At 52.3% G+C, this 25,829-nt stretch overlaps 1 protein-coding gene and 1 long non-coding RNA gene across 18 annotated transcripts in view; one reads left to right on the top strand and one right to left on the bottom strand.

Annotated features, from left to right (window-relative positions):
- The window catches only part of CXXC4 (CXXC finger protein 4), a 166,851-nt gene that overhangs the window by 73,847 nt on the left and 67,175 nt on the right, over nucleotides 1–25,829 (bottom strand). For 8 of the 17 annotated variants that reach the window (XR_011808829.1, XR_011808833.1, XR_011808830.1 and 5 more), the window contains 2 exons: nucleotides 20,431–20,550; nucleotides 11,377–12,592 (listed from right to left, as the gene is read on the bottom strand). Coding sequence is in view for 4 of the 17 variants with exons in the window: in XM_072036967.1 (XP_071893068.1) it covers nucleotides 11,377–12,592; nucleotides 20,431–20,550 (1,336 nt within the window). In the remaining 13 variants the exon portion in view is untranslated. The other 9 variants (XR_011808835.1, XR_011808838.1, XR_011808837.1 and 6 more) reach the window with 9 other exon arrangements.
- Nucleotides 11,700–14,791, top strand: LOC113843637 (uncharacterized). The gene is made up of 3 exons (XR_003497252.3): nucleotides 11,700–11,839; nucleotides 13,453–13,568; nucleotides 14,648–14,791. It is a non-coding gene; the product is annotated as an uncharacterized lncRNA (long non-coding RNA).

The raw sequence follows: 25,829 nt of genomic DNA, 5'->3' as shown, positions 1-25,829 counted from the left end.
TCCCAAACCTGCCGTGACCAATAACCCAGTGAACCCCACGGGGCCACCACGCTGGCACCAGGAGGCCCGCTCGCTTGCCCAGCTCAGTCCCAGCCCCAGCCTTCGCAATCTCAAGCCTACAAAATCTGCTGGAGATGCTCACGAGCCTCACGGCCTCCAGAAAGATTTGGTAGGTAGATGAGGAACCAGGAGAGCTAGCCACCCCTGCCAGGGATGCTGTTGCTTGGGGTGCACCCAAACCGACAGCTGCACAGAAAGAGGACTTTATCGCCTTCATCATTATTTTCTGTAGGGCTAGGGAATCACTTGGGTAGAGGTGAGCCGCATTCAGAAATAAAATAGAATAATAAAATACATCAGAGCGCTACATGATTATGGCCTAATACCTTACCAATGTTAAAAGACGCTGCATTATGTAAGACCCCTTTGATGTTTGATCCAAGAGCAAAAACCCTCATCTCACAGAAGCAAACTCACACACTGGCTACAGCAAATTATTTGGCAGATGTGGCACTCCTCATTCCTCTTCGTGAGTCCTGGCTGAAATGATCCAGACCCTTTGGGAAGTGTATTTTAGCTGAGGTATTTTCAAGATACGGGCTACCTGACTGTCTTTACCAAGACCTACACAAGCACAGAAATCGGTAGCACTGGGGGATCTTTGTTCTTACTGCATCCCAAATTCCAATGGCAACACAAAAGAAACTGGTGGATGTTCCTGTATTTCCCAAAGCACCCCGCAGGACTGGTGCTGGCTGCATAGGGAAAAACAACAATATGAAGGTCGACCTCACAAACCCTACATGAGTGTCTCAGCGTGGAGGACAATCCCTGCTTGCAAGCCCTTCCACAAGTGGAGGGAAGGAAGGCATGTAGGCCACAGGGTGTACAGCACGACATTTGGACCAGTAAGTTGTGTTTTTATGTATGTGTATACATATACAGACACGTGAATGCATATATGTGACAAATCGGCGACAGAGACATCCAGTGCTACATGACGGCTAAGGGGTTCAAGTGGGAAGTCGTGGTCCTTGCACAAAACGCAATCGGGATCGATCAGCAGCCCAAGAGCAGACACTGACCACCACTGGTCATAAACCAGTGACCGTATGCATTTTTAATACATTTGTGAATGCTGCCTGCAGAGCCTAACGCCCACAACCGCCGGAGAGGAGCTGGCCTCTCCTCCACACCACCAGCTGAGGAGGCTGCCATGCTGGAAATGGCGCTGCATAAAGGCACAGCCTACCTCACTCAGAAGCAGATTCTGGTGCTCCAAAACTCCCTTTCCATCCCCAAACCGCTCCCATTTCCCATTCTTTGCCTTGCAGCTGCACCGTGTGAGTACGGCCACAGCTGGCCCGCACCAAAATGGCGGCTCCGGGCCTCCTGACAGGCCGCCACACAGAGCCGCCTGCCACGGCGTCCTCGGCCCGCTTTGTTCCTCTCATAAATATACATCACCTACAGCGATGGCTGTGGGGAAAACCTCCCGGCCCACACAGAGTCTCCTTGAATGTCTTCCTCCAGGCAAGGAGCAAAAAGACGGCGTGGGCATCCCCCCGCCTCGTCCCCACTGGCAAGGCGGACACGGCCTGGCAGCAGACACTGTCTCCAGCCAAAATCTGCTCCCCATAGCCACGTTTTTGGGGGGTGACAGCCCTCTCTGAGCAGCCAGCAGATCAGTGGCCTCGATGGATAGAGACAGGGTCATGAACCCAGCAATGAGCTTGTTTCTGCAGCCCAAGCTAAAATATCTCTCGCCATACCTGAGCTGCGGGCCTGGCTCCCTTCAAACCAAAGGCAAGATTTAACATTTATTTTAAAAGTGGGTTTTATTTGCTCTGAGAGGACATGAATCCGCTTGCCGGCAGCTATTTTTCCACTCACACTGCGTATCTCCTGCGTCGTACTTGACACAAACCAGATTTAGCACATTCCAGGTTAGGAAACTCATTCGGCTTTCTCTGCCACCAACTGCACAACGCGAACAGCCCCGCTAGACGGGACACGGCAAGCCGGCTGGGACCTTGCTTCACAAACCCAGCTCCTCCCCAGCTGCCTCCTCGGAGATCAGCTCGAGAGGCTCCCATGGGGTAGCTGGATGCGTGCCCATGGCCACCGGGTGCTGAATCCCACTGCTGCTCGGGCTCAGCTCGGACAGGAGGGTGAGCCTGAGGAGCTGTGGGTTTCTCCACAGGAGAAAGAACGAGCAAACGCACCTCTCATTTACATGCAGCACATGCCAGAGTTTATTTTATATATTAACTTTTTTTTCGCTTTATATATGAGATTATATTCGAGGAACGGGTAAACAATTTCACTTTTCTGATCTAGAAAAAAAAAAGTACACCACCATTGGGGAAAACAGATGGCAAACACAGATCAGAAGCCATAAGGAATCCAGCCTAATCCTGCCGAAGGAAAACATCTTTGTCCCAGGCAGTGTTAGCGGCGGCACCAATGCCAGGACTGGCCACACCAGCAAAACCTCTCACACGCTCTGCAATCCGCCCCAAAATCCCCACGGGGACAGGCTGGGGCTCATGCACGCTGTAATGCAGCATTACTCCAGAGCCAGGGCTGATGCTAAGCAGGTCAGAAGAGCTGTCACTCAGTGAGCTCGTCCTGACGGCGGGGATTAGCATCAAATAGCCCGACATGTTAGCATAAAGCAGAAAGCTCTCTTACTGAGGGAAGTTTTGTAGAGAAATTCTTGGACAGCGGTTTGTTACCATCATGCAACACAAAACCCAAGGCACCACAATGCAAAAGAACACTACAAATTAAACATCCAGACCACTGCTCAGCTCCTGCTTTCACCTAGGACCTGGCTGGTGACTTCTGCAGGCTCTCCTCGGGCAGAGACAATCAGCCAGAAAAGCACCACACACGCTGTCAACCACCTTCTCCCTGATCAAATCCCCACAAAGACCATCCATCAGCCCCTACCACGGATCCACCCTGCACACGCAGTCTCGCAAGCCAGAATTATCCTTGTTAACATTCCCTCCATTAATGAGCAATCCCCACTGGTCCCTCACCCAGTGGTAGGAGCCTTTGCACGCACAGTCTGACAACTCTATCATCCGCGAAACGGCTGCTGCGGGCTATGGCAATCTCATACGGACTGGTCTCCAAACAGAGGGGAGGCATGTTTCTCGGCGCCAAACCTACGCTTAAATCTCTTTCCCCTAGAGCTGCTCTGCCTTCGGCATCTTTTTTCTCCTGCACAGAGCCTAGCGCTGGCTACGATGCCTCATTGGTTAGCTAACTGCTTCTGTCCTTCGGGATTTCTCATACGCTGTTGATAAAAGAGCCAGTGAAAAATATATCCATTAAATGCTTGGCCTCTGCTTGCTTGTTTCTCTGCAAATCCTTAAGAAAAAAAAAAAAAAAAAGGAAAGAAGGAAAAAAAAAGAAGAAAAAATGTACTCAAAGGCTGCATTCAGTAAGCTACCTGGGCTGGGAGGTATTTCCAGCCAACGCCTGAGACTTGCTGCAGGTCCTGGTTCCCTTCTTGCAGCCCGTGAGCACCATGGGCTGTCTGTCCGGACCGAAGGAGAGCAGCAGCAAGACAAACTCCTGTGCAGCGTGTCACCACAGCTCCCAACCGGAGGGAAGAGCTTTATGAGGCTGTGTGTGGCTCTGAGTCCCACTCATTCCCTGGTACGTCTTCTGAAATTTTCAAGGATGACAATTAAGACTCATCTCGGTGATTATTTTCACGACACCGTCAACTCTGCTGGACTTTGACCTGCAATTTATTTTACATCTGCTTTCAAGCAAACAGCCAATGGTGATCGCCGCCTCCTGGGACGGAGACGCTGGTGATTTAGAGAGAACAGCTTTTATGTCATTACCAAGCTCGTGCCACCAAGTCCTCTCCCACCCACTCCCTGGCGGCCAGCTACTCAGACCCATGACCCTTCCAAATATATTTTCTCCTCTTTTGCTTGCTCTGTAGCCAAACGGCCTCTGTTTGCTGGATAGCACTCATTTTGGAGTCCGCACACATAACAAAATCTGCTCCCTGACGCTCCTTCTCCACTTCTGATCCCTTCAATAGCACTGCGATAATCACGCTTTGCCCTCCCTTTATCTTCTGCGCTCTTCAGCTCCCTCCCACACACAATGTCTGCGGCCCCACCGGCAGCCAGGGCGTGCAGAGGGATGGATGTTACTCAAAAACATGAGGGGTATTTCTCTTGTGTTGATGGAGCAAATTCCTTGTGTTGACGTAGTGCAGACTGGCACACTGCTGGCGCACTCCGGCTTCCCTTGGACATGCAGTACGTGACACCTAAGAAGCCTCTAAGCCCGAGACGTCCTCATGCAACAAATCATCATTTTCAGCCCTTCACTGCTAGCGTTGCCTCCCTCTTTCACATTTGTCAGCTTGTCTGTACGTTTGCCTTCCTCGCTTCCTCGTCTCTGGAACAACTTGTTCGGATCACACAACTCCTCCCACCCCACATGCTCACCCGGCACCCAGATTCTCTCCATAAATTCTACTCGATTTAGAAAAAAAAATAATGAAAATGAATGAAAGAAACTTCCGTATCAATGAGAGCATGCGGAAAGCCCTGCTCACCCTCTTTAGGATCCCCTTCTGCTCTGCAAAGCCTTAGCCTTCCCTCGGAGAAGTTGTGGGAAGACAACTACCAGTGGGCTCTTCAGCTGCCGCGCCGGCACGATGAACGGCAAACCCGCTCGCTGCAGCAGCTGTAGTCTGCTTTCTTTGCACCACAGGAGGTCTCACCACCATTTCCAGCACCACCGCGTTGCAGCAGACCACCTCTGGTGCTCTGTCCACCCGCCCTACGGTGCCTGAGCAGCTCCAGCTGAGGAGCAGCACCCTCTTGTTGAGGCTTTGCTCATCCTCTCCAGCCCTGAGCTGCTCTTGGTTCCACCTCTGCTTGAGCACTCCGCGGCTGCTCTTTCCTCCTCACCTACTGTGTTCAGTGATCTCCATCCTGAACTCTGTAGGACTTCCCATAATTTTCCGGTGTTTATTAAGATCTTCCTTCTACCTCAATTTTTAATGCTGCTTCTGCACTTTCTAAACCACTGAATAACCCATTATTAGCTCCTAGTCAAATGAAGCCTGACACCAGCTAATAATGATCCTGTACAGAAATACAGCGGAGACCACAGCCAAGACAGCCTGGAAGTGAAAGGAACACTGTCCTGAGACAGGAGAGGAGCTACCTTTTAAAATGGCCATCTCTTGTGAGACTGAAATGAGGAAAGACACTATGCAGAGCAGAGGAAAGAATAAAGCTCTATGGTGGCTAGGGAACAGGCATTTGATGAGTTTGCTGCCCGCTCAGAACGCAGTATCCAGCACGACCCAGGCTGCTTTTATTCCTTTCAAGTTCTCGTATTTCACTCGGCAGTGTGGTATCTGGTTAAGTACAACGAGACTCTGGAAAACTGCAAAAAAATTCAATAGGCTTAACGCATACCTGGCTATGGATTTTTATGGTCTTAATTAAGAGGATGCCTAGGAGTTCCAGGGAGGAGAAAATATTTCCCATAATGTCTGAGAGTAGAAGTTAACAAGCCTGCTGGGATCTTTTTAGCCCCTGCAGAGCTAAGGCTTCAATATTATTAAATGGCTGTCGCATCTGAAGTATGGTGCAACATAACTCAACAAAGAACAGCACGCACGGGATGCTGAAATGGGGGATGACTCCAGATTACGCCACAGCGTAATTCAATTTCAGGACAGGTGTCTGCATGTGATTGCACATGATATGGCTGTGGAAAACAACAAGGGTACCCAAAAGAAGAGAAAAGAGACGCAGCAGGCTGGGCTCCCAAATAGCAAAGAGCATCAAGCCAAACAGCCTGCTTCAAGATGTGGTTCAGTATGATCATTCAGGGCAGATGAGCTTTCAACAAATACAGACACTACAGAAGCAAAGAAATGCTTTCTTCGGATGGTGGTGCACCTCAGGAAGCAAGGTATCTGCTGGCAGTTTTTAAGCACATAGTAGGTGACTTGGGAATTGTTAGCAACAGAGGCCAAGTCCCAGGGACTTCCTTACAGGGACACGAGTTACTTTCTCATTCCTCCTAACTCACTTGGGTACATCCGAAAGCTTATCCTAAGCCTTTCCCTGCACAATCAGCAGCTGCTTCCCCTCGCAAACAGTGATCAAAAGGATTAGGCAGTATTTGGTGAGGCTTCAGGGTGTACACTCTAGGTTTGCCTGCTTAGAAATATCTTATTCGCCAGCCAAACTCTTAAAACACATGCATGGGTAGAGCTGGAAAACTAGCAGCTGATACAAATTTTTAGGCTATTTGGAAAGCTCTTGTTCTCAGCCATTGCTAGGCATCAAGCGCATGACACAGAGTACTGAAATTAGTATCTCTATTTTATTGAACTGCCTGGAGTTCAAATGAAACAAAAATGTAGTACCAAGATGTTGCTATTCAAAAGGGATCATTTTCTGACATCCTAATTCATTCCCCAGCCAAGCTCAGTCTTCCCTGACTTCAGTAATGGTGTTAGGTGTCAACCTAGCAAGCAGACCTGCATGGAAAGTGGCCCAACAAAGCAGTAACGTCAACACACACACACAGCCAAACAAAAATTGGGACTGTTGTGTTGAACTGCCGCTATATGGTTACCCACCCTGAATGAGCAGTACCCAACACCGTGTTCAAGTATCCACTGGCTTAAATGTCTCCTCGCTTGAGGAAGGCATGGGGAATACAGCCCACAGCCCTTGGTACAAACAGCATTGGTAAGATTCTCCAAAAGTGCCGTAGCTGACACAGGGGTCCAAGTCATGCTGGCTTCTGTGCTCCTCAGATTGAAATAAAAATTCCAAAGAGACTTGGGTAAGACAGAAAGACAGAGACAAGAAAGAAAGAAAGAAAGAAAGAAAGAAAGAAAGAAAGAAAGAAAGAAAGACAGAGACAAGAAAGAAAGAAAGAAAGAAAGAGAGAAAGAGAGAAAGAGAGAAAGAGAGAAAGAGAGAAAGAGAGAAAGAGAGAAAGAGAGAAAGAGAGAGCCCATTATGCTTATTGCTGCTCTAGAAAAAGCTCTACCTTCATTCATCATATTTCTCATGACACATGCCACTTGTCCAGCCTAAACAATGCTCATCGATTTCATTATGTCGACTGAAAAATGAGACAAATGAATCAGTGACAACACTGGGCAAAGAACGAAGTTTGGCGCAGCATCCTGGAACCCCACTGCACAGCCTGTATTGGTACGGAGGAAAATGTGCAAAGAAGTGCTCAGTGCAGTCAGAGCACAGCACTGCCATAACCGGTTAACCTCCCTTACCATATGGACAATTTCCCTGGCAAACAATCACAGTTCAATGATTTAAAGCAAGCAAGTTCCAATGCACGTAGAAAGCAGTGTTTGTATGGAAGAGGCTGCTCAACCCTTGACTGGTCTACAATTTTTGCTGAATTAATTAATTTCTGTTCAGTTTAGTCCCAGATCCCAGCACTAAGAGAGTGATCTTCATTTGGGAGGGACTTCATGTGGAACAAAAAAATGCGCCTTTTGTCCCCCTTTCACAAAACACAGATGCTATTGCACGGTATCAACCAGCAGTTTCCACGAGGTGCATTTGGGATTGAACACAGCTATCGTCACGTGGCTGGGGCAGCTCCTCTGCTCTGTAAGCATCACACGGAGAAGGGGAAACAACAAAACACGAAGGAGCAAAACGGGCTACATCCGTCTCCGTTTCAGAGGATCCCCCTTGAGCTAGGTTTTTCAGGCTCGCTCATCTGCCAGAGCCGTAGGCAGACCACGAGCTCAGCTCTGCAGGGCCCTCAGGGCTTCCCTCAGTCACACGTCTCCCATTGACTGCAGCGCCAAGCCTTGCGAGATGTGGTCCCACAGCAGAAGGTCAAACAGCGTCCACGAGTGCTCCAAGAGGCAGAGGTCAGGGCATGGAGAGCACGGCAGCGAGAGGCCTTGTGGCATGGAGCCGTCCCTGGGGACCCCCAGAGGTCAAATGGAAAACTCAGCGCACAAAACATGTTTAGTGGGGGGAAATATCTTCTTCCAAGGCCCCCAAAAACTGATGCCTAGCCACAGAGCCCTGTGGCAGCCCACCCAACCTGGCCTCGCTGTCCCGTGACCAGGCCGCGTGGTGGTAAGATGGCCAGGGCCGGGCGCCGCTTCTGTGGAAACCAACCCCCAGGGAAGGATCCCAAATTCCCTCGAAATGCGACTCGGTGAGGTGCCTCGGTGGGATCTGGAGGCTGGTATTTGGGGTGTGTGTGTGGGGGCTGGTATTTCAGGTCGGTACTGAACCGTGCAGACCCTGCCGCCGTGAGCCAGCCCCTCCGCCTGCTTTCGCTACCGCGCTAATGGAAATGAGGACCTGAAAAACCACCCGAGTCAGGGTGGGTTCCTTCAAAGAGTCGTATCTGGCTCCTGATCCTCCTAACCTGCTGCAGAAGTTACAGACGCGTACGCCCATCAGAGGAAAATAAGTAGTCTCCACGGGTGAATAAAGATTATGCCTCTTTAAACCAACTGTAAATCTGCATGAAGACAGAATATACATACACAAGTAGGCAGCGTGCAACGTGACGTCAATCTTAGTTTTAGAGATTTATTATTACCATACATAAAATTTCCTAGTAATAATAACATTCTATGTAAAATACTAGAGCATTGGGACACTTTGAGGGTGAAAACGGTACAAGAAAAATAGGAAAAAGTAGTTCTGGTCTTTAAAAAAAAATGCTGGGAGGGAAGCACTCCATTAAAAATGTACGGGTCGGGGACTGGAACGTATTAACGTGAATCTGTCTTACACTCGGTGTAGTAACCTTGAGAATTGTATCGTAGGCCTTCGTTGCAGCAGCAGGAGAACAGATTTAAAGGAAAAAAGAGAGAGATGCTTGCAGTGGGATCAATCAGTTTGCTGTTTATTGTTATTATTCTTGTTTCCCGTTTATTTCGCTTTTGAGCACAGTTCCGCCCCTGATTTGAACCCTCTCCATGACTCGCAGCCGACGTCGAGCCCAACTCTCACGTCCTACGAACGCGCCACCCGCGGACACCCCTTCCTCCATCCTCGCTGCATTCCCTCGGGACCGTGCCTATGCAGATGACAAGGGATCGCCAGAGCAGCCCTGTTGGCTCCCCAGGGCCGCAGGATGAAGGAGGCTGAGATGCCCACGCAGTCGGGGAACCCACCACAGCCCCTGCCTTGGCTCGGCCCTGTTGGCCCCGCCGCTCCTGACCACGAGGCCAGCGCCGCGCTGCCACACGCGGCCTTAGCAGTGACACTGCCACGTGTCGTTACTCCATTAGAGGAAAGAAAGAAGCAGAAATAGGAGAAACAACCGAAAAGGGAAAGTTGCTCTGCTTGGGAACTCCTCCTGGCCTACGGATGCTCCTGCAAGGAGGCGAGCCGCGTCCTGTGGCACGCTTTGGGGCCGGCCACGGCCTGCAGTGGGGTGATGCCCTGCTGACTCCTCCACAGTGGGAACCGAGAGAGAAGTCCCGGCCCAGCAGCAGAGGAGCTTGTGTGTGTTTATCCGTCTGACAGAGCGCAAACGGGGCGGGGAGAAAGCCAAGAGAAGACGCGAAGGCAGGTGGTTATGAGAGTACACAAGTGGCTAATAAAAGCAGGGTTTTTACTAGTCGCAGCGGTTAAACAATTTTAATGGGCGGCATTCTCATAACACGCCTGAGCGGCTTTTAAGGCTGCCAAACACCTCTGTCAGGAGCGAGGAAGTTCTGGAGATGCACGCTGAGGCGCGCGCAAGCCCATCGGAAGATCTGATAGCGTGCAAACGCGCCTCTCCCAGAGATAGCTCACTTTCTGCACAAATCGATCAGCCATCAGAAGCTGCCATTTATCACCCCCCTTAAGCCCCAGCAGCACCCAGGCTGGCGAGAGGCCCGCGGGGCTGCTCCACACCTCTCGCCAGAGAAAACTCGTTTGGGCTGTGCTCGGTACAATAGTCCATCGGGATCAGACCGGGGTACTACGCGTCTTCTTGGCAAACTTTCTACAAAAGCAATCACGGTGTGTGTGTAATTGAGATAAACCACGGGTTGCTAACCCCGTCCAGCACCCGGAGGGTCCGCACTGGGCTGGAGGTCAGTGATGCCGGGCCCTCACACATGCACAAAACCCACCAAGAGGATGCAGAGCTACAAACTTCCAGCAAGGAGAGGCCGCTCTTGCAAAGGAGGAAATTCATCCGTTATTCTGATGAGGCCGGCCTCAAAAGAGTTAATGCCATCGGCCAAACGTCACTCACAACCCCAGCGCTGCCTTCGTCCCAGCGTAGTGCCACTGTCTGCGGGTGGGCTCTCGCTGCTGCTCCCCCCGGGGCCCTCACCCCACCTCTGCTCCTGCGAGCAGTGAGCGGGGCACCAGCCGCCCCATGCACATGGGGACAGGGGAAGGAGTTGTGACTTCTCACTGAGTTGCTAATTCCTGCGACTACAAATCTCGATGTCACCCCGTGTGCACCGCTCCTCTGTACTAAATCCATCATCCTCGACACCTCCAGACACATCTGATGCATGCACCTCGCCAGCGACACTGTAATTTTAATAATGACAAGGGATTAAGTGTGATTGCTAGGCTCTCCCCTCGCTTGTTTCCTTTGCCTACCGCCATCAACCACCAGCCGTGTTGGGTGCAGCGGGGCGCTTTGCCTTCCATTGTCTGCAGGGCTCGGGTACGGTCCCCGAAATTTCTGCGCCGTCGAAGCTGCCTGCACGCCTAGCACACTCGACAGCCTGTCTTTAGGGCCGGGGAGCATTCAGTAACGCATCGTCAGGTCCGAGGGCACGGCGTAAGAGAGGCGTGGGTGCAGTCCGGCCAGAAGCCTGCGCTGTATCCGTGTGTCCCCCCCCACCCCAGCGCTGTGCATCGCACCCGGCCGCCCTTCTCCCCACCGCCCCGCCACCACCGCCACCAGGAGAAAGAAAAGCCACCAACGAAAAGGCGAAGCAAAGCAAAACGGCTCGGCGCAAACCGAAAAGGAGAGAGAAAGAGAGAGAGGAAAAGCCGGAGAGGAGAGCCCGGAGCCAGCCACCGGTGTCGGAGCACGGCCGGGCCGGGCGAGCGCTGTCCCCGTGCGGCGGGGGGAGAGGAGAGGGGGGCGCGGAGCCGCCTCGGGCTCCCCGGCTCGGGGCCGGGAGCGGGGCCGGGGCCGGGCGGCGCAGGGGGGGCGCCGGGGCCGGGGCCGGGGCCGGGGCCGGGGGAGGGGGGGGGGGAACCCTCAGAGCCTGAAGGAGGCCTCGGAAAAGGGGTGCTGCATCTTGAAGCTAGACAAGAAGCACTGCAGGGGCGGGGGCAGGGGGTTGAGGAGGGACGGCGGGAGGCTGGGGAAAAAGAAATCATCTCCTCTGACCTCTAGCGAAGTGCCCGGTTTTTTCTTAAGCTCTTCACATTTCCTAAACTTGCAGATCTGGTGTCCCGTTTTGCGGTTCCTGCAACTGCTGCAGACTCCACAGTTGATGAGCCGCTTGCAGGGCACGCACACCCCGCAGCGTTTCCGCTTCTTCTTGGCGGGGTTCCCCGCCCCGGCCCCGGCCCCACCGCCACCGCCGCTCCCCCCTCCTCCACCTCCTCCTCCTCCTCCTCCTCCTCCTCCTCCGCCGCCGCCTCCCCCGCCGCCCCCCGCCCCGGCGGCGGCGCCCAGGGCGGAGGCGGGGGCGGCCGAGGCGTGGCTCTGCGGGCAGTCCGCCAGGTTGGCGATCTGGAAGGCGCTGTCGGTGACGGCGGCCGAGGCGGCGGCTGGGGAGTGCAGGGCCGTCATGACGATCACCCCCGGCGGCAGCGAGAGGCCGCCCAGCGCCGGGATGGCCGAGAAGGTGCCGACACGCTCGGGGAGGTTCATGAGGTCGGCTTCGGCCGCGCCGCACTTGAGCTTGTTCATGCACTCGCCCGCCAGCGGCCGGCAGTGCTCGGGGGCCAGGCTGGAGAGGAAATTGTTGTTGGCCATGGGCAGCGCCGGCTGCTCGCCCGGGGCGCAGCCCGGCTTGCCCAGGCGCTGCGAGTCGCTCCGGTGGTGCATGCTGCCCCTGCCGGCGTGCAGCGAGGCGGCGGCGGCGGCGGCGGCCGAGGAGGAGGAGGAGGAGGAGGAGGAGGAGGAAGAGGAGGAGGAGGAAGGCTTCCTCGCCGCGCCGCCGCCGCCAGCGCCGCCGCTGCCCCAGAGCATGGCGGTGGCGGCGGCGGCGGTGGCGGTGTCGCAGTTCCAGGGGGACATCCCGATGCGGGCGGCGGCGGCGGCGGCGGCGCTGGGGAAGATGGGGGTGGTGATGCGGGCGATTTTGGCCGCCTGCGGGAAGGCGCCGCCGTTGGTCTTGTAGAAGGTGGCGAAGGAGCGGTACCTCTCCATCTCCGAGTTGTAATCCACAAGGCTGTTGAGGGCCCCCTCGGGCAGGTGGCTGTCCTTGGGCAGCCCCGGCGCCTCGGGGTTGGGGCCGCTCTCCACGCACACGTTGGTGTTCATGGTGGCGGCGGGCAGGGGGGCCGGGGGGCTCAGTCCTCCGCAGGGCGCGTCCCCGCCGACGCCGAGCGGCCGGGCAGCCGCGCCCGCTGCATCCTCACGGGAGCCGCCGCAGCTGAAACACACAAAGTCGGTTCCCAGAGGGGGGGCCGGGGGGCGCCGGGACCCCCGGCTTCACCCCCGGGCGAGCCCCCTCACCCCCGCACCCCGGGGCGAGCCCCCAGCCCCAGCCCCGCTCTGCGGGCCGGGACGAGTCCCGCAAAAAGTCCGCCGTGGGGGGCAGAGGGGGCTGCCCACCTACCATCGGAAAACAAAATAAAAAAAGGGAAAAAAATAAAATCGAAAGGCACAAGGAGGAGGAAGGGGGAGGGAACCGCCAGCTGCCACCGTGTCCTTCTGCGCCCGGCGGTCATTAGCTGCCTGCCGGCACAGCTGGCTCCGGGGGGGCAGCTCGCTCCCTCCCCGCCTGGGGGGGGGGGGGGTGCAGGGAAAGCGGCTGGGTTTGGGAAAGAAAAAAAAGAAAGAGAAAAAAAATATATAGTAATAATACTACTTAAGCCAGGCAATTTCACAGCGTGTGATCTCGGCGCCTGCAGCTGTGCACAAGCCGGAGGGCTCTCCCCCAGCTCCCCGCCGGGGGGGGGGGGGCCGGGCAGCCCCTGCCGCAGGCACTGCGGGCCCCGGGGGGGCTGCGCCGGGCGTGCAGGCGGGGACGAGCCGGCAGGGGTCGGCGCTTTCCCCGCCGGGCAGGGGCTGCCCATCCCCGGCGATTTTGGCAAAGTTTCGGAGGGGGCGAGGGGGCCGTGTCCCCCCGTACCCCCTCCCCGCAAGGCCGGCGGCGGCGGTGGGGGGGGGGGGGGGTGGGGGGGTCAGCCGGGAGCCAGGCGGATTATGGCAGCCTGCGAGAAGTGAGGCGAAACATCCGCGGAACTTAAAAAGCCCCCGGTGGAGGAACACTGGCTCTTTGTTTTCCAGCTGCTGTTACCTGCACAGTTTAGGCATTTCTAGCATCTTTTCCCGATGGACGGCGATCGATCGGAAGCGGTCGCTTCAGGGCCGCTAATGGGGCCGCGTCTCGTTTCCAGACGCCGGTACGTTGGGTTCAAAACGGTTATCAATTACGGTAATTACGATCATAATTAGATTAATGAACCGTTCCGAGCCCGACCTCCCGAGCGCGCAAACTTCATCTCCCCCCGCTGCCGCGCAGCGCCGGGGGGGCTCCGGGTGAGCCGGGGGCAGGGGAAGGGGCGAGAAACCTCAACCCCAAAAGGTTTGGGAGGAGGGAGCCCCCCCCGGGGCCCCCCCAAAAGGGAAGCAGCGAGACGATATCTCCCTCCCCGGAGGTCTGGCGGCCGTACAAAGGCTGCCCCGGCGAGCTGCCGAGGGTCGGCGGGGCTGGCAGAGCGCCCCCCACCCCTACCCTATACCCCCATTTCCAGAAAGGGGGAAAAAAATAAAAATAAAAATAATCATAATAAGAAAAAAGCCGCACGGCCTCGGTGCCAACTCCTCGCTCCAACTAGTTCTGGGAAGGGAACCCCCGCATCGCATCGGGCGAGCATCGACAGCCCGATCCTCCTCCTCCTCCTCCTCCTCCTCCTCCTCCTCCTCCTCCTGCCCCGTCCCCCCCCGGCCGCCCCCTCCCGGCACAAGGGGGGTGCCCCCGGCCGCGGGGTCCCCGCTCCCCCCCCGGCACCGCACCGCAGCCCTCGGGCGAGCTAAAGAAATGGCAATCGCTGCCCCGGCTTCTCCATTGCGCTCCGGCCTCAGCCAAATGCGACCGTACATGTGCAATATTGCATGTCTGGTCTGGCGAAGACAGGGAGATCAAAGGTCATATTTAGCATTCAGGAGGAGGGGCGGGTGCAGATTAATTAATAAATTAATATCGCGGCGCCTTTTATTGCCCCAGCCTAGCGTTAATCTACTTTTGCGACCCCAGAGGGCGAGAACAAAACAAAATAAATTAAAAAAAAAAAAAAAAAAGGAGAGAGAAAACAAAAAAACCTCCCCCCCGAAAAACACACACACACACAAAATAAATTAATAAAAGAAAACCCACCCCCTAAAAAAAAATACGGAGAAGGGGGGAGGGAGAAAGGAAAAAAAAAAAAAATCAAACCAGTCACTTACCAGGCTCTTTATTTGGGGGGGCTTGGATTTGCAGACGCTACCAGCCTGCCTGCCTTTAATTAGTTGCACATCAGTCCCTAACACAAAGAAGAAGAAGAAGGAGAAGAAGAAGAAAATCTCCAGATGTGCCTTGGCAGCTCCTCAATTACAACTTTGCTACTTGTAAACAAACTGCGAGGGGCGGCGGGGAGGGGTGCAAGGATGGAGGGGGGGGGGGGGGTTGGAAATAAATAAATCCGCCGCTCCGCCGAACAAAATACCTGCGAGTGGCTTTTTTTCCCCCTCTCTCTCTCTCCCTCTCTCTCTCTCTCTCCGTCTCGTTGCAGAGAAAGGAGGAGGAGGAGGAGGAGGGGGAGGCGGCGGGGGGCGAGGAAGGAGCAGGCACCGAGGGAGTGTGCGTGAGTGTGTGTGTGTGTGCGCTGTGTGCGCTGTGTGTGCGCCGCGCTGCTCGCCGCCGTGTGCGAGGGCGGGCGGGAGCCTCCCGCTGCCTCCCCTCGCCGGGGGTGGGCGGCGGGGGTGGGAGGCGACGGTGGTGGCGGTGCTGGAGGCGGTGGTGGCGGCGGTGGTGGCGGTGGTGGCGGTGGAGGCGACCGCCGCCGAGGTGAGCGGGCGGGGAAGGACGCGGCGCTGCGGGCACCCGGCGCGGTGCCGCCGCCGAGGGGCGCGCACGGGCCGCGGCCCCTGCCCGAGGCTCCGGGAGGCTCCGGGAGGCTCCGTGCTGCCCTGCCCGCCTGGATCCTGCCCTGCCCGCCTGGATCCTGCCCTGCCCGCCCGGCTCCTGCCCTTTTCTCAGCTCCCCGGCAAAGCCACGCCGCCGCCGAAGTTGCTCCGCAGCCGCCAGCCCTCCTCGCGGACCCCGTTCCTCATCGCGCACCCCCTTGCTGCCCCCCTTCCCCACCTTCGTTGCCGTTGAAGCGAACGGCTGGGAATTAAGGATGCTCCGCCAGCCCTGCTGGAAGCGGTCTCCGAAAAGCCCAGGCCCCCGGCGCGACGTGGGGATGCTCGCAAGGCTCCTGGCGGCGCACCGCACGCCTCCGTGCTCCGCTGCGAGCGCACGGCCTCCCCTCCAACAATTCCGACAAAAACTAAGTGCAGAAACATCCCCACCTGTCTTCCGAGGAGTTCTTGCGAGGGACTGGGCTCGTCGAATAAATTATGCACCGCGAGTTATTCGCCCAGCTCCTCTCGGCACCTCCACGCAGAGCCTAAGAAGCATTGCCGCAGCCAGCTGCCGCGAGCGCAGGCACCGAGCGGTTAATAAATGGATGTCTCTGTCAGAGGAATCATCTCAGCCCTCTGTAAATTACAGAAAGGGAAGGGAAAGTCGTACCGTTTGATTGGCTTTATATGTGTAAGTGAACGAAAGCCTTATTTACAGATGGCAGTTTTATTTCTTCCCACCCCGGGTTGAGATCGAGCTCGGCATCCTCGGCGTTAGGGGGCTGCATTTGGGAAAGTGGCACGTGCCCGGGAACTTTCTCCCAGGAGTAGCCACGAGATGTGAATCTCAGCCCAGGGCTTTTGCGAGGGCTCGTGGTTAATTACTCCAGCAATTAAGAGAAGCTCAGACCGAACACGGACAGCCACGGTCGATCGCAGGTCCCTGAGAAGCCGCGGCATTCTGGATCAGCACGCTTTGGAACCAGCACAGTTTATCAACCCGGTAACCTGCCTCTACTCACACCGTGTGCCTTTTAAAACACCCCCAAACAGGTATTAAGATAATAAAGCGCAACCTTCCAAGGAGCTCGCACGATCCCTTAGGACGATTCTTTCAGGAAAAACTTTTGGGAAAAACTATCAAAGAGGCGAAGCGATGTTTTGGTAATGTCACAAAGTGGCAAAAGCCAAGGGCTTTTCTTGCTGAGGTTCATCCCCACCACTTTTCTCCCCAGTTAGCTGTCAAATGCCATTTGCAATACTCCAAACACTCGAGACATTTTTCAAACACAGCATCCTCCTGAAACTGCAAATTTCCTTTAATCACAGCCTTAGCCTCACTTAAGCAATCCTTTCCGAGTTAATTTATTACTCTCAAGGAGTTACATTTTTAATAACCTAAAGGAGGAAAAGGGAAAAAAACTCTGATAATCTTTCCTCATGCATAAGGAAGGACGTTTCATGTATTTTTTAATTGTCATGTGAGTTAGGTCGCAGTGCTATATATAATCTATCTGCTCCGGCTTGGAAAACTTGCAGGCTTCTCCAGAGTCTGGGAAGAAGTGTGGAATTCAGTTTGGACGGGCTTCCTCCGAAACCTTCTGGCCAGAAAAGGTTTTTTGTTTTGTTCTCTTCTCAGATACGAATCTGCTTTATCCTGCAGTCTGCCCCCAGCCCGAGAGCTTCGGAGGACTGGAAGAGTGGAAAATGTACAGGTGTTTATCGGCCGAGCGGCCAACATTCCAGCCACAACTTTCTCACGATGAGTCTTAAGAAAGCAGTTCCAGATTGTCCTTTTCACCATAATCCCCGCTTTGATGGGAGGGACAGAAAGTTAAGAATCGCAGGCTCTGTTTTTCATCCAGAGACCATGGCTATTTCGTTTCTAGCAGGAATGCAGAGCGAGCGATATGTTGCAACACAGCGAGCACAGGAGCTGCCCTGCCTTTGTAAATATTGAGGTTGTTCAGAAAGAAACTTGCAAAAAAAATAAAAGAAAACCGAAATTCATTTTTTCTGTTCTTGCTCACTCGGTGTCTAGCTCTTGTGCCTATCCACAAAGTGGCCATCGTAACCCTATCCCGATCCACTAAGAAAAAGGGGGGAGCTGGGGGTGAGGCAATCCCCTGGCGAAGACAGCAGCTCATGAGAGACTGCTGGCTGGCTCTTTTTTGCTTATCTTCTCTCAGCGTGCCAACTCCCTGAGGCTCCCAAAGCCCACAGACCCCACGGCAGGGCTGGCTTCTGGCCCGGCTGCTGTTCTGGTGCTCCCTTCCACCAGAGCCAGCTGCCCTAAGTGGTCCCCGACAGCGTGTGCCCAGCCAACGCTGCGGGAGGGCTGGGGACCAGCAAAGTACTTGCTCCTGCTCCCCTCGCGTTGCCTTTGGAAGATCTCCCAGCTTACACTCGGGACTGGCTGATTTTCATTCAGGAGCACAACAGCAGCGTACCTGCATGCCCTTAGGGACAGTGGTTCGCCTCTGTGACTTCTGGCAGCACCGGGCACCCGTGCTCCTTCCTCTGTTGATGCCCACCTCTCCGCTGGTGTGTGTGCACCACCCCTCCTTCTGGCCACAGCCAGGGACCCTCTCTTGTGTGCAGCTCCCTCGTGCCCACCCCTGCTGCTTTAATCCACCCCATCCCGGCGCCTCGCGCACTGCCAGCTGCCGCACGGAAAGGGAAGGAAAGGCCAGACATGAGCTTGTCTTTGTGTGCTGCAGGGAAAAAAAAAAGCACCTGAGAACTGCAGTAACGCATAATCTGCTAGCGAAAATAAGGTTAAAACCATCCCTTAAAATGCCTTGCTTATCATCCAGTATTAGTGAAAGCTGCTCTCCTCGTTTGTGTTTGAAGGGAAACGCGGTGATTACCCCCTGCTACAGACACCTACAAATATTTACTAAAATAATGTAGCAGAGCGCTTTTTTAAAGAAGTTGACAGAGCCTCACCACCCCGAATCTGGCTGGATTCTGCTCCGAGCACGGCCACTTCCTTGCTGCTTCCCAGGCAGGCGTCCAGGTTGCTGATCTCCAATTATGCCGGCTCCCAGAGGGCTCGATCCTTCGCCGCTGTGAGTCAATGGAGCTCGATGGAGCGCTGCCAGCTCACGCGGGCTGAGTTACAGCAGCACCCGGACAAAACAAAACCCACGCTCACCCTCGTGGTCCCGGCGCTGGGATCCTCGCAGACCGAGAGCCCTGAAACCTGTGTCCGAGGAGCCAGCTGCAGAAAACACCTGGGAGGGCGAGGGCTGTGCTCAGACCACCTCAGTGCTTCCAGATGTCTCCGCTCCGCTCACGATGGCCCACCCGCCGGTGCCACGGTTTCATTTCTTAATTGCTTCTGCTCGCTGATTCCGAAAAAAAGCTGCCCTTTATCGGGGAGGTGGAGTGGCTTTTGCCTTGCGGATGCTGTAGGAATCTAAATGCCGTGGCAGAAGCGGTGTGCCAGCAGCTTGCCAGGGGTCTAGGACACGCAGCGAGCGGGGACTTGCTCTCCTGATCGGCTCTGGGGCTCCTTTGTGCTCTTATTTGTGCTCTTGGGGCTTGCATCTTCCCAGGAAACTATGAGAAAAGTTTGTTCCAATCCTGCTAGTCAAGAATGCCTGACAGTTCGGGATATCTCTATTTTTTTTCTTCCAAGCCCTGATTTCAGGTACTTCTCAGTTAGTCAAGCTTCACCTCTTTGGACTAAGAGTTCCCTGTTCGAGTGCTACGCGTTCTCTAAAACTGTTCAGCTGGTTTCCAGACTTGGCTCGTAGCAAATGCACTTGCCATGCTAAAATCATAGCTCCTGAAGAGCTGCTGTTCTAAGGAGCTCTGATACCTTTGCACTTGGAAGCAGATGCTTGAAATTTGGTCATTGTAAACGCATCTCATCCAGCCAAATTACACACGTCTCTCAGCTATAAGAAAAACACCTTAGTTCACATGTAGGAGAACTGGTAGAAATAACCACAGGTAACATCTCTGGGGTGTGTTTTTTTTAACTACACTTTGATAAAATTCCCTCTGCAAATGCATTTCCTGCATACTGGCAGTGGTGAAAGGTAAGCAGCTGTGACGGAGCATTCAAATGTGTGATGTCTTCTAGCAAGTTATCAAAACAAACATGATCCCACTTCCAGCCTGTGGAGACAGACCCACCAATGTTGGAGAAGGACGCAGGCACCGTAGAGAGAACCCACAGAAATTTTGAAATTGGGATGTGTGGAGATGGGGCCTATTCCAGATGCTGTAAGAGCATTTGGGTTGAAACCAAAACAGTAAGCAAGCCCCATGAAACAACAAAAGGAAAGTCTAGTGTCTGCCTAAGGAGAATACCACAGGAAGGGAGATTTTGAATGAGATCCTACTCCAGAGAAATACTTTCTCTGTAGTTGTGACGTTGCATGGCTTTGGCCACTTTCTCACTGAACTAGCCAGACTCTGTTATCATCTCAACTCTCAGGCTGCAACAAAAGGCACGTGTATATTTACTATCTGGCTCTGTAAATGCCTTGCTCCCTTCATCTGTTGTCACACTGTTGCTGCTAAAGACGCAGACTCATCTGGAATAAGCTTATGTTTTTCAAATACTTGATTTCACACAACACTGTTATTTATGGTTAAGGCTTCGTTGGGAAGAATGACAATCAATCATGACTCAAAGGCGGTGTCAGTGCCAAAAGCAGTCCTACCCTCCTAAAGGCCACCATTCTGACTTGCAATAAGCACCAGCACGCATGGTCATTTCCCTTACCGTCCCCTGAGGTCATGTTAATCAGCCTCCAGCTTTTCTGTCAGAAGGCATAAAAATGGGACTCTGCATGCTGCACGGGTAGGGCTGACGGATAATCACCTACCGATGTCCCCAGAACTCGTTTCTTTCTGACCTCAGAGGTATTGCAGGGGCCCACGGATGAGTAACGGTGTGGAGGCCAGTTGGCCACTCCACATCAGGTGGTTTAAGAGATGCTGCAGGTAGCTGGATGCCGACAGCACGCTGTCTGTCATCTAGATGACTGCAATTAATCATCTCCTTTCCGAGGCGGGACATTCAGCAGCAGGTATCATCTCACAGAAATGGAACTGCTGCGTTTCAGATCCTGCTGGCTTCCACAAGCTTGTGACTGCCACCCCAGCTCCCCGAATGCCTTTCAGCATTCACCTACTCACCAGTGCGACCCCAGGGGCTGGAGAAAGTGGATGCCAGGAAAGGGAGACGAAACCCCAGATGCCAGCAGGTGGTCAGAGGAACACATCCTTAGAACAGCGACAAAATGCGAGCTCCTGGACCTGTGAGGGAGGACAAGAAAGGCACGCATTGAAAAGCGAACAGGAAAAGCTGGTAAAAGCAGTGGAAGAGAGACGGATAAAATATGTGGTGAGGAGTTCACAAGAAAATTAGGGCAGAACAATACACAGGAGGCGCCAGGAGGGACGTACGCAAACTTCCTGGTTTCAACAGGACAGCTCTCCTTTCTCACACAGTGCAGTCCCGTCCAGGTGTGCTGTCACAGAAAGGTTTTAAGCTGCAATCCTAAACCAGCGAGAGCCGTTCTGAGGGCAGCCGGTGCTGCAGGGCCCAGGCGAGCTGCCGGGGGAAGCCCTCTCACCTCTCCCCCACGGCTGGCGTGCCAGCAGATTCCCTGCACAGCATCCCGCCTGCTCGGAGCGGCGATTCCCTTTCAGCTCCTGCTTCCTGGGTGTAATATATCCCCCGTGAGCAGACACACACCTGTTTTATGCTGCGGCTGCCCAACGCACGAAACGAGGCCCCGAGTAGGGAGATCGTGTCAGAACACGCCAGAGGCAGGCCAGGAGATATTATCAAGCACTTGGACATGGCCCAATATACCCTCGGTCTCGCAGTCCTTGCCTGTTCTCCCTGCTACGCTGGATCTACTTGATTCAAAGCCAGAAAGTGTTATTCCGAGCGGGATGACAGAAATGCCCATTGTTAATTCATTTATTGCTCGGCGCTTAATGGCCCGTGACTTTTTTTTAGCTGGTAATTGAGATTAACAGGGTTCTTTCTTTCCTACCTGGATTGTACGGAAAAAGCTGCACAAATAGTTTCGGGCAGAGATCACACCGCATGCAGAGCCTTCCTTAACACCCCTCCAGCCCATTTAATATGCAAGTTTGCTGTTACACAGAGCAATAAACGGGCCAGCAAACAACCGCCCTTACAGATAAAGCGGGCATTAAACGAGAACGCTGTCAACGTATTTAGAAGAAATTAGTTTATCATGCATAGCAAAGATGGGTTTCTTGAGACGTCTAATGAAAGCTGATATAGCCATTATCTGATTACTGTAACACACACTCAATCATTAATACAAAAGTCCTCTTTAATGATCTTTGTTTTATGGCCACAGCTATCCTAGGAGGAAGCCGGGAGGTGGGCAGGGGGAAGCGGTGCTTCTTGCTGCTGTTTATGCCAGCTGTAATGGGGTTGTGACACTGAAGAATGCCAATTAGACACCGATGCTTATTTCCTGGCCCCGACCACAAGACGTGGGTCAAACTTACACGAGGTCAGCAGCGTCTGATGTCCTGAGGGCCATGTGGGACAAAATGATGCTATTTGAGATTAATGCAGGGGCCGTGCCAGTTTTCTGCAGCCCCGGGGATTGCTGGATGGCATATTAAGGTGGTTTGAAGCCACAGTCCCCGCTTCAGCTGTGCTGAACCAAGCCCTGCTAGGAGCAAAGAGCTGCACCCTGGCATCTGCATGTAAATGATGATCCTCTTCTTCAGCAGCAAAGCCACGGAGAAAGCCAGGATGCATAAGGGATCTGGTAATTATTTCTCAAGTTTGTTGCAGCAAACTGCACTCTGTTGTTATTTTGCTGCTGGCTTCTGCTAATAATTTGCTCTCCCTTTTTAAAGAATAGACCCGAGAAGAAATTTGTTGGCATCTGGCTCAATCAAAATGAAAAAAGTCATAATAAGGAAACTGTCTTTCAGAAAGAGTGAGGACTGTGTTCTCTGAATGTAGATTTTTTTAATGACTTTGGATTTTGCAGATTGTAGTCATTATACAGCTATTTATGAGGAAGTATTATTGTTGTCTTTGTCAACAAAAAAACCTCGAGAACACTGTCTGTCACCTAGAATTAGTATTGCCACAAAATAAATCTTCTCTCAGTATTTCCATAGATGTTTTCACAGGATCATTACCGAACCTGAACCCCCCTATTAGTGCAAATTAAAAATTATTTAATAGTGCTGCCTGTGAAAGGGTGTTGTTTTTACAGCTGTCAAAGACCTCAGACACTGATCATTTTGTGTAACAATACATTATTTTCTTTTAGTACTTCTAGACAAATTGCAGGTGTTATCTTATGATTCCTTAAATGCCTGTGTTATTGTAAAAGCACTAGTATGAGTGAATAAATAGTCGCCTAATAGGTATTGATTTTGCATCTTTAAAAGCAAGGTGCTGAGAACACCAATAATATGTTTACCTCAAAAATATAAACGTCTTCATGTACCATTCAACTCACGCTGCAAAATTTGGAGCTTTGTATCTCTTTGGAGAGAGTTCCTACTGTGTATCATTTACGTCTCCTGTAAACTTGTAGGTTAAATGGTACATTAGTCTGGTTCTGAATCAGAAATTAAATGTATCCTTTGGGAAGGCTTCTAAATATTTTGACTTTAATGACGGGAGCTTTTTAGCCTCTCTCCTTGTGAAAGTCAGAGTTAGCTCCTTGTTGCTTCCCCCGTTGCTCCTTCTCCTGTGTGGAGCTGCTAAACCCCACCACTGTCGAATGTGCAGCAGACGGGAGAGTAAGTTCAGTGAAACAGGAGCAATCAAATTTTCCGTTCATGCCGTGCTGTGACCATAAAACAATGGAGTCGTGGTAGACCAACAGAGAACGTGAAAGAAATAGATCTTAAGGAATGCATGTTTTCATGTACTGAAATGGTCACACATTTGCCTACCACATGAAATTCCTAGCTGTGTGTAATTCTATCTACATTCCTGGGTCTCACATCCTGCAGCAGCAACGACAAACGTCCTTTTGTTTATATTTAGGGATTTTAGGGTTATTCATCTTTCATTCCTGTTGTTATCGAGTCTCTATTTCCAGTATCTGCCTGCATCCTGCTCTCTCTAGCGCGATGTGAGTCCACAGATAATATATGCACCCCATGCTTGTAGACACCCATGCTAAGCCTCCAAAATTTGGTTCACTGTTCACTTTGGCTGATGTTCTTCCTTGGCCACAGCAATCATTTCAGCACCGTCAGCTCACCTGCCCTTCATCTGCATTTGATCCAACTTGACAAACCCACTCGCTTTATTCTAACAAAACACTGGAAGTTTTCAAATGGTTTTTGCTTCCTAGGGTAGACTTCAAGACAAATATGTGCATGTGCAGACATACAAGGTCCGTGGGTTTGTGCAGCGGCCCTGGGAGAGACCAAACTTGAGCTGCCAATAACATAACCCACATTAGAGTTCAGGTCACAAGAAGGTCGGAAGGGCACCTGAAAGATTCTCATCTATCTCGCTCGACCCAGATTTATAGGTTAAAAGGTGAAGTTAGGCAAGATGGGTCCAACCCACACCGTCCAAATGATCCAATCTTGGCTACGTATGATCTCTGTAAGTATAAAACCATCTAGCCTTTATTACCAATCAACCCAGGTACCTTTGGCCAGATGTTTTCCTTAAGCATTGCAGTAAGAAGTAGTTTTTGAAGGACTTGAAAGGCAGAAGCAGTTGGGATGGATGAAAGCCTTATGGAAGAAGAGAAAAGTAGTATTGCCACAGGTGGGAAAGGTAGACGAGATTTGACTCGCTGGTCTTTCTTCTATTTAATGTATATATAAGAGAGCTTTGCCTGACACTGTGGAAGAGTCTGCTCCAGCACCAAGATCTACTGTACTGCCCGTCTGCAGTACACAAGGCTTACATGTACTTTCTTCCTCCACCAAACACCTGTTAGCATTTCCCTCGAGGTAGATCTCACCACTGAGATCAATAAATACATTAACAGCAACGTCTTGCTGTAACTCCTGCAGTAACTCTAGCCCAACCTGCACGCCAGCTCCCCAGAAAGTTTCACAATTCATTCATACACAACCACAATGTGCTCTCCATTGAGCCTGTCGTGTTCCCCACTTACATCTAAAAGGGAGAAAGCGAGCAAATGAGACAACAGGCAAAAATATACACTGCCCAGGGAAAGCAGCCAGATCCCAGAAAAATATCCAGGAAAAAAAAATATATATTTTAACCTCTGGGTCAACCAAATTTTCTCTGTTTACTATTTATTTCCTCTGCAGTTTTTAGCTTTTCACAATCCCTTAACATACCATACAACAAATCAAGAGTTTTCAGGACTTAAATTCCAACATCTGCTTCTCCTTGCTATGGTTCCGTTTTTTGAATTCAAAAATAACATTACACTTCAAATTTCACATTTATCGTTATATTTCTGAAATCTCACTTCCTTTTAAGTAACTTAAATTCCTCCCCATTTGATGTGATTCCAATGGATTATCCATTATGCCAATAACGTAATTACAAAAATCAAACAGAATTACTCCAGGGTGAGAAGTTGTCTTAGAGCTTTCATTCGCCCTGTTTGGGGTTGCTGGAGAAGTCAATGTAATTAAGAAATGCCTATAGTCCTAATAAACATCCCAAGGTCATCCTCCCCTTGTGCCTGTAGCCTTTTCCTTGCCACTCCAAGCCCTGTCCCTGCCAATAATTGTCACAGGGAAAAATGCAAATAGGGAAAGAACATCGCCTCTTGCCATGCTGGGAAGTTAAAACGTATTTGAGTCGCAGGCAGCCCGGTTTCTAACACCTCACACAGCCCGTTTTGGGAAAGGAATTGCTGCAAGAGGTAGTATCAAAGACTGCCCAACACGGGATTTCAGGAGATCAGTTCTGTACACTGGGCGTATCTTTCAGAAGGGTTTTTTAAACCGTAAGGAAGAGCCTGAGAATACAGGGGGATCTTCATATACACATATGTCTTTAACACCACTTAATTCCTCCAGTGCGTTTTGCCCAAAAGGATTTATCTTGCAGGATCTGAAATAGACCTAGCGAGCAGGGACGTCTGCTGGCTCAATAATAGTGATAAAAGTCAGATCCCGTAATGCCTCCATTTCATTAGGAAGCTATCTGTCTCCTGGCTGCGGCTGGTTATGACCCAGAAAAAAGGGGATGTGTGGCTTGAGATGGCACAGAAAATACCAGCTATATATTAATGACCACGTGCTGTTTCTGTCTTAAAAGGACGGTTCTCCTGGTTCTAGTTGGACACCGTTTGACTGGGAGGTGGGAGGAAAGGGAATGCATGTTTCAGTTCCTATAATTTGTAAAAAGCACCAACAGTTTTAACCTGCGTTTTCCCTTTGGTTGTACTCTCAGTTAACACTTCTTGTCTGATGTTTTCCTCCAGTGACTAGGACCATCCTTTAAAACACTTGAGACGAAGTCAGGTAGATCAAATAGAATATGGTATCGTCTGTGTGCGCTCTAACAGCATTAACAGGCATCAGCCAAGGGCACGGATTGCTTCCCCACTCAGCCTAAACTCATT

This window comes from Anas platyrhynchos, chromosome 4, assembly GCF_047663525.1.
Source record: "Anas platyrhynchos isolate ZD024472 breed Pekin duck chromosome 4, IASCAAS_PekinDuck_T2T, whole genome shotgun sequence".
Taxonomy (NCBI): domain Eukaryota; kingdom Metazoa; phylum Chordata; class Aves; order Anseriformes; family Anatidae; genus Anas; species Anas platyrhynchos.
This window is presented reverse-complemented; position numbering and strand designations above follow the sequence as displayed.